This window comes from Bison bison, unplaced genomic scaffold (assembly GCF_000754665.1).
Source record: "Bison bison bison isolate TAMUID 2011002044 unplaced genomic scaffold, Bison_UMD1.0 scf7180017864115, whole genome shotgun sequence".
Lineage (NCBI taxonomy): Eukaryota > Metazoa > Chordata > Mammalia > Artiodactyla > Bovidae > Bison > Bison bison.
Genome location: NW_011494687.1, coordinates 994,731 through 1,003,074, shown reverse-complemented (window position 1 = coordinate 1,003,074; position 8,344 = coordinate 994,731). Strand labels below are relative to the sequence as shown.

Sequence of the window (8,344 nt, the reverse complement as noted above, 5' to 3'; positions counted from 1 at the left end):
TATCCATACTACATATGGTAGTGTGTATATTCCCATGCTACTCCCTCCAGGAGACAGTGGACAGGGAGGCCAGGCATGCTGCAGTCCACGGGGTCACAAGAGTCAGATACGACTGAGTGACTGAACAACAACTCTCTCCATTTGTCAGCAAAGTAGATTTTTTATGGAACTCAAACTTGGGTTATTCTTTGGGTCCAGGGGATACAGGGTGGCTAGGGAGTAGCTTCAGAAAGGTAGAGAGTCAGTCCTAGGCAACCTCAGAGGAAACTGTAGTCATCATACGGGACCACTGTACAGAAATGCAGCAAGGCAAATTGCTCTGCCTGAAGATTCCCTACACTTTAGAGACTCACTTGCTCCTTGGTGGTATGGATTATGCTTCCACGGCACCTCTACGGGACAGAAATGGGATCTTCTGACATGGGGAGTAAACAGGCTCACTAGCCCCAGGAACAGAAATAAGTTGAAAGGCTGATGGTTAGTAACCAAAAATAACTGAATCAACTGTAGAGATAGAGGAGACTCTAGAATGGATTACTATTACAAGCCATGAAGACTTGAAATAACTTTGTAACTACCCCAGGTTTGTTATTTTACAAGTTCCTTTTCTCCATTTCCATAGTTCCTAGTGGAAAAAACTTCAAAAATGTTTGCAAGAGGCTTCCCTGGTGGCTCAGTGGTAAAGAATCCGCCTGCCAACGCAGGAGACACAGTCTTCTCTGGTCCAGGAAGATCCCACATGCCACCCCGGAGCAACTAAGCCCATGCTCAGCCCATGCGCCACAATTACTGAGCCTGCGCTCTGGAGTCCGAGAGCCGCAACTACTGAGCCCATGTGCCGCAGCTGCTGACCCTATGCACCCTAGAGCCCACGCTCTGCAACAGGAGAAGCCACCGCAACCCCACACAGCAGTGAAGACCCAGCCAAAAATAAATACATAAATAATTTTTAAAAAGCATTTTAAAATATGTTTGTAGGTTTACTTAAAGCCGGAAGAGAGAAATGTGGAGAATGCAGGAGTAAACGTCATTGTCAACCCCCGAAAAGAACTCCCAACACAAGAATGGCGTAGTGGGGAATTCCCTGGCGATCCAATGGTTGGACTCCACACGTCCAATAACAGGGGGCATGGGTTCAGTCCCTGGTTGGGGAACTAAGATCCCACATGCCAATCTGGGTGTGGCCAAAAATATTTTTAAAAAGGATGAAGTAGAATGATAGCAAAAAAGTGAACAAACTAACCAGAAAAGAAGACCGAGTTGAACACTGTGTGTCCTGGGTGATCCCAGGAGTGTTGACCTAGGAATCCCCTGCACTCCCATGCAACTCCTCAAAGATGCTTTCCTTTGCCGATTCCAGTGACCCAAGTGCTGGCTCACCACTGGGACCTGCTCACTGCTTGACTGTTTATGGTGAAGGATGGACTGTCTTTACCTTGCCTTTCCTAGAATTCTTCTCATTGTCTTCCAGATCTGCACACTAGCTTTCCTCTTTGCCTCTCTGACTCCTGAAACCCAGGTTCGTAGCGATGATTAGGAGTGAAACAATGAGTCCCTCCCTTCACTGTGAGCACCTCTGGTTGACTGAAGCCAACCAGAAGGCTCAGAGAGCTTATACTGATTTATTCAATGGGTATTTATTTACTGCATAGTGTGTGTCAAGCAGGGGGTTTGCAGAGATGAGCAAATTGACAAGTCCCTGCCCTCCTTGAGTTTATATCTAGTGGAGATAACTTCCCTACCTAGAAAGTGGTAAAGCCAGGGTTTTTGTTGCTCCTGCTGTTATATATGGATTTCAAGTACACAGAATAGTCATTTGTCCATGACATCCCCTTCTCATTGGCCTACATGTGACTCCCAATTCCTGTACTTCACACGGGAACAGCTTGTGGCCTCTGTGACTAGCTACCATGTGGAGATGGTGAAAGCTAACAGTGTGTTCCCTTCTGCCTTCTCCACCACACAGCCCCCACCACTAGACTGCCAACTTCCTCACTAAGCCTGGCCACAACTGAATTTCTTTCTCCAAGCTTTTCTTCCCCATCTTGTCCTTTTCTCTCTCCTTGACCACCCTGCTGCCCCAGATACCCACATCCCCAGACCCTTCTCTAAGGGTCAAGATTTAAGACTTTAATGTCCTGATCATAGCCAGTTTAGGGGGTATTAGACCCTCCTGTTGCTTCATAGGCAAGACTCAATTTCCTTCCTTCAGTACTTCCTGCTAGGACCTTATGAATTAGGAAAGATGAAGTACAAGCTGATTCTGAGATTTAATTACTAACCTCTCTTCTCCTCTCCCTGGTGGCTCAGATGGTAAAGAATTAGCCTGTAATGTGGGAGACCTGGGTTTGGTCCTTGGGTAGGGAAGATCCCCTGGAGAAAGGAATGGCAACCCATTCCAGTATTCTGGCCTGAAAAATTCCATGGACAGAGGAGCCTGGCCAGGTACAGTCCATGGGGTTGCAAAGAGTCGGACATGACTGAGTGATCAACACTTTCACACTTTCATTTCCTCTCCCAGCTCCCCAACACCTCTCCCAACCTATCCATGGAAAATAGGTTTTTCCCTGTGGTTTAAAAGGCCAGGCTGGGACTTTCCTGGTGGTCCAGGGGTTAGAACTCCGTGCTGCCACTGTTGGGGGCATGGGTTCGATCCCTGGTCGGGGAAGTAAAACCCCGCAAGCCATGTGATATAGCAAATAAATAAATAATAAAAGTAAAAGGCCAGGCTGAGGGCTTGGAAAGAGAGGTGCTGGCACGCGTCAGGGGTAGGGAGCCCGGGCTCAGAGAAAGCCAGACGCAGCAGAACTATTCTGTCCCAGGGCTGCAGGGTCCACAGATTCCAGCCCAAACCAGCCAATGGGAGAAGGCCCCCTAATCCCAGAGAACTAAAGAATTCTCTTCAGTTATCCAGCTTCCCTGCCAGACTCCACTCCTGACCCCCACCCCCACCCTTACCCCTGGCCAGTTCAGAGGCGCCTAGAGGCCCCCAGGAGCATAGCCTCATGCTCTGTGAAGTGAACTCAGCTTCACTAACCTTCCCAGCAGAGTTGAGGAAAGCTCTAATACAGATGTCAGTCAGGACTATGAACCCCAACTTTGACGTGAAGAGAAAGGCAGACTCCTCAGGCCCCCTGTTCTCGGTCCTTTCTTCTTGGAGCCTCACACTAGCCCTGACCCCATTCCCACCCTCACACCCGTGGCTCTGCTCATCTCCCAGTTGAGGAGGAGGGGGAAATGCTGCAGCTTTATCTGAGGCACCAGAGCAGGCCTGCCCGCTGCAGCTGTGAAGGGGTTAAGAGGCTGGGCCAGTCACCTCAGCCTGCCCCTCCCAGGGATTAAATGTCCTCTATAAAGGGGACTGTCCACCCAGATCAGGCCAGGGGGGTGTCAGGGACCCAGGCGTTGTGCCCATCCCCCCTGCCATGTGGGAACTGCGGTCAGCCTCCTTCTGGAGGGCCATATGTGCTGAGTTCTTTGCCAGCCTCTTCTATGTCTTCTTTGGACTGGGGGCCTCGCTGCGCTGGGCCCCTGGACCTCTGCATGTCTTGCAGGTGGCTCTGGCCTTTGGCCTGGCCCTGGCTACACTGGTGCAGGCTGTGGGCCACATCAGTGGAGCCCATGTCAACCCTGCAGTCACTTTCGCCTTCCTTGTGGGCTCCCAGATGTCCCTGCTTCGTGCCATCTGCTACATGGTCGCCCAACTCCTGGGAGCCGTGGCTGGGGCCGCCGTGCTCTACAGTGTTACCCCACCTGCCGTCCGAGGAAACCTAGCACTTAACACGGTAATGGTTGGCTGAGTGGGGCTGGGGGACTTGGTGCCTTGACTTCCTCCTGTGCAGGTAAATCAATTCCTCGGGGGTCTGGGACATTGTGTGTGTGTGGTGTGTGGATGTTTAGGATGGGGAGGATCAACACGTACTGTGGAGGGGTATGGAAGTCATCAAGCCCTGGACCTGAGTTCGGGTCCCAGCTTTTCTTCTGGCACCTAGCAGGTTCTTGAGGAAACTCTATGGGGTCTCAGTTTCCTCATCCATGTAAATGGGTACATTTATTTCTACTATGCAGGAATATTAGTAGGAGCAATTAAGGAGCAAATACAATTACTGTGAAGGAGGTGCTAATATCGTTCCTCTCCAGGGAACGGATGCCATAATGGGGTTCCTGCCTGGGAAGCTGTGAGGAGGTAAGGCTGTGGCAGCCCTGAGACACTGCCTCTCTTCTTCTTCCTTTGCCCAGTTGCACCCTGGGGTGAGTGTGGGCCAGGCCACCATAGTGGAGATCTTCCTGACGCTCCAGTTCGTGCTCTGCATCTTTGCCACATACGACGAGAGGCGGAATGGCCGCCTGGGCTCCGTGGCCCTGGCCGTTGGCTTCTCCCTCACCCTGGGGCACCTCTTTGGGGTAAGCAGGAGAAGGGAGCAACTTCTAGTTTTAAAATTGCAGGGCCCCCAAACCTTTGCCAACTTCTAAGCATTCTTCCTGCTCACTTCACTGTCAAACATGAACATGATCCACCTCCCTCTGTATCAGACAGCACAGAGCAATGAACCCTGCTGCGTTCCCCTCTCTAGTGACAGCTGTAGCTAGTCCTTCTTGACCCCACTGTAGAAAGGCATGCCTTCTGGGAAGACATGTCCTCCGATGAGCATTAGTGACCCACTGTGGGACTTCCATGCACATTGTCATCCCTACTTGCTGCTGGCTACAAAGTGCCAACCCTTGGAGGGCAGGTGGGTGGTGGGATAGAAGCTGGGCTGGAGTAGGGGGGAAAAGTGTGTCAGTTACAACTGTGTCTTTTTCAGATGTATTATACTGGTGCAGGCATGAACCCTGCCCGCTCCTTTGCTCCTGCCATTCTTACCAGAAACTTCACCAACCACTGGGTGAGTGAGAGGAGGAGGGCCAGATCCTGAAGCCCTCCTGGACGGGTGTGGACTGCAGGTTCTAGGTTTGGTTCCTGCTTCCTATCTGGATGTGCTGACTGTTCTACCAGCCCTCAGCTAAGGGGGCTGTCACAGAGCTTGCCTGCCTGTGTGAGCAGGATTCGTTATTTTGCTAGAAAGATGGACTCTTGCTCATATTGTTCCTTCACTAGTTAGTCAGGGCTTTTTTTTTTTTTTTTTACTAAATATTTGCTGGATTCCAAAACTAGGAGCTATGAGGACAGACTACTAAACAGGAAGACGAAAGCTTCTACTCTCAAGAGGCTGGGATGTGTACAAGCACGAATGGCCTCAGCCTCGTCCCTGTTCTGCACGTCACTAGCCTCATGTGTGACCGTGACAAATAACTCAATCCTTCTGCACCTTGGTTTCCTTAAGTACAAAAAGGGATATTATGAGAAATAAATGTGAAAATCATATGTATGGAATATTTAGCACAGAATCTGATACAGAGTAAGTCCTCAATAAAAATTGGCTATTCTTGTATTGTCTGGCCCTATGCCAGTCAAGCATATGTAAATAATTCAAAAAACTTTTCAAAGCCAGTACACTCATTTTCAAGGTAGCATTATTCACAATAGCCAAAAGGTGGAAGCAATCCAAGTGCCCCACACAGATGAAAAGATAAATGAAATGTAGTATATACATACAATGAAATAGTATTCAGTCTTAAAAAAGAAGGAAATTCTATACATGGTAAATAAAACATGGAGGAACCTTCAGGACATTATGCTCAAATAAGCCAATCAGAAAAAGACTCATATTATATAATTCTACCTATATGAGGTATTTAGAATGGTCACATTCATTGAAACAAGCAAAATGGTAGGTAACAGGGGCTAGGGAGTGGGGGATATGGGAAGTTGTTTAATAGGTGTTGAGTTTCAGTTTTGTAAGATAAAAAAGTTTCTGGAGATGGGTTATACAACAACATGAATATATGAACACTACTGAACTGTACAATTAGAAATGGTTAAGATGGTAAATTTTATGTTATGTGTAATTTACTACAGTTAAAAAGAAAATTTAAAAGCAATATGGAGGGACTTCCCTGGCGGCCCAGTGGCTAAGACTCTGAGCTCCCAATGCAGGGGTCCAGGTTTGGTCCCATGTCAGGGAACTAGATCCTCCACGCTGCAACAAAGACCTTGGGCAGCCAAATAAATACATATTAAAAGACAAAACAAAAAGCAATATGGAAACTAGTACAAATTGATAGCAAAAAAATAGAATATACATGTGCTAAGAAGGTATGGGATAAAGGAATAACTTAATAAGTCAGAAAAGAAATGAATTCTGAAGTGCAGGCTATGGAGCAATCTAGGAGTTTTAAAACGAACACTGACTTCTGCTTAAATAGCACCCAATTGTATGTGCTAAGTGCAAGATGTCTGTTTTACAACAACGGGATTGGAAAAAGAGCAACCTTGCTCTTCATCTGCTGCCCAAACCTGATTGTTTTTTTCCTCTTCCTACAGGTGTACTGGGTGGGCCCGGTCATTGGAGCAGGCCTGGGCAGTCTCCTTTATGACTTTCTCCTCTTCCCTCGGCTCAAGAGTGTTTCTGAGAGACTGTCTATTCTCAAGGGTTCCAGGCCCAGTGAGTCCAATGGACAACCAGAGGTCACAGGGGAACCTGTTGAACTGAAGACCCAGGCCCTGTAAAAGCTCCAGCCGGATAGAGGGAGTAGGAAGCTTCTGGGTTTACATGGAGGGGCTGAGCCAGCCCCCGGATGAAGAAAGAGACTGTGGGGAGGGGCATGTACTTCTTTATTTTTAAATTTATGTGTGTGTTTTTTTTTTTTGCCTTTTTGCCGTGTGAAATCTTTCAAGTTGCATTCATGAGCTGTTTGGTGCAAACTTCCCTTCCTCCCCATCCCCCTTCTCTTCGCCGCTGTGTGTGGCTGTGTGTGCATGATTGTGCGTATGACTGTGAGTGAATGTGACTGTGTCTTGAGTTTGGGGGCTTGGCATGAGAGGTAGGGAACGGAAAAGAGCTGTCACCCTATACCTTCCTCTCCCTACCCAGTGCGGTAAGTACAGGGAATGAAGACCTTAAGTTTCTGGCCTTTACCCTGCTGCCAGTCAAGTGTATACTCTGGGTTTCTGAGGGAGCAGGGAAGCATTTTGTCACTCCTCAGAGGAGGCAGATGGAGGGAAGTGGAGGTGACAAGGCATTCCAAGAGTTGGGAGAAGCAGCTGGGCGTGGTGTAGATATCAGCCCCAGATTAGAAGGCAACTATACCAAGAAGTTCTGAAGAAGTTAACAGGAGAGTGTAGCCCACTTATCTCAGGGATGCTTGCCCCACGGACTTGGGTGGCAAAATAGCTCTGAGAAAAATAAATACTGGGGTTGGGACCCTTCTGTAATTCCACATCAACCTCTCTACATCCACTGGCTGGGTTTGAGATTATTCTAGCATGATGGATCTCTTTGGAGGCCCTGGGTGACTGAGCTCCCAACCCAAGCAATGGATGAGCCTAGAGCCTAGAAAAATGAAGCAGCTTAACTGTTCTGCCTGACAAACCCCAGTGTGACCTCCAAACAGAAGGTACTTAAGTCCAGAAGTGCTCCCTAAGGCCAAAACAGGAAATCTGATGCCTAGAGCAAATGCAGTGGTAGGGGTGGGGGGCAGAGAAGAAAGAGGATTTGACACTCAGAATTGTAATTTAGAGCAGCCCAAAATAATCTTCAAATGGCATCTTTCTGCCTTTATCACTAGTTCTATAGTCTTTATTTTCCATTTTTTTGTGTCTTTTCACTTTCCGCTCATCTGTCTTTTCATCTTCAGCCAATTTCTTCTAACGCCTGATGTCCCAGAAATTGATTCCTTATATTCACATTTTAATAATTAACGAGATATTATTTGTTTGATCCCTATCTTCCTTCGTTGTTGGGAAAATACACTCATCTCAACAGAAGCCAGAGGAGCCCCTGACTTGACGATGAATACTTACGTTGACCTTTTCCTTTTAGAAGCCAACTGCACACTTCGCAAGCTTTAAACCTATACCTATAGTAAGATAGGCACCCTGGCCCCAATGAGACCACTATTGCGCATAGCCGTACGCTCCATTTCCTCACAAATAAAGCCTAACTTTTCTAACTAACTTTGGTAAGACTTTGGAATAATCCACTTGACTAGGAGAAGGGGAAGAATGTTTGTAAATTCACCTCTATTCGCACTTAGATCCAAATGATCATAAGTCAGCAGGAAATCCATTGCTCTGTGAGCTCGGGCTCAATATAAGGGATCGACTCAGATAAAACAATACTTGTACTCGCTTCCTTTTTTTTAACTTCATCACCAACTCCCCCGGCCGCTAAGGGTCACATGGACCAGCCTGGCTCGCCCCGCCCTCGCTCCCGACGTAGGCAGGGTCTGGTCCGACGTAGGC

At 47.9% G+C, this 8,344-nt stretch overlaps 1 protein-coding gene across 1 annotated transcript; it reads left to right on the top strand.

Annotated features, from left to right (window-relative positions):
* Positions 1-3,382: 3,382 nt before the first annotated feature.
* MIP (major intrinsic protein of lens fiber) lies at positions 3,383-6,726 on the top strand. The gene is made up of 4 exons (XM_010839259.1): positions 3,383-3,785; positions 4,240-4,404; positions 4,806-4,886; positions 6,425-6,726. The coding sequence occupies exons 1-4, from the start codon at positions 3,426-3,428 to the stop codon at positions 6,608-6,610; spliced, it is 792 nt and encodes a 263-aa protein (XP_010837561.1). The 5' UTR covers positions 3,383-3,425; the 3' UTR covers positions 6,611-6,726.
* Positions 6,727-8,344: the final 1,618 nt, after the last annotated feature.

Coding starts and splice junctions, on each gene's coding strand:
- MIP (XM_010839259.1), top strand. CDS start 3,426: ATGTGGGAACTGCGGTCAGCCTCCTTCTGGAGGGCCATATGTGCTGAG. Junction 3,786..4,239: donor GAAACCTAGCACTTAACACG/GTAATGGTTGGC, acceptor TCCTTTGCCCAG/TTGCACCCTGGGGTGAGTGT. Junction 4,405..4,805: donor CCCTGGGGCACCTCTTTGGG/GTAAGCAGGAGA, acceptor TGTCTTTTTCAG/ATGTATTATACTGGTGCAGG.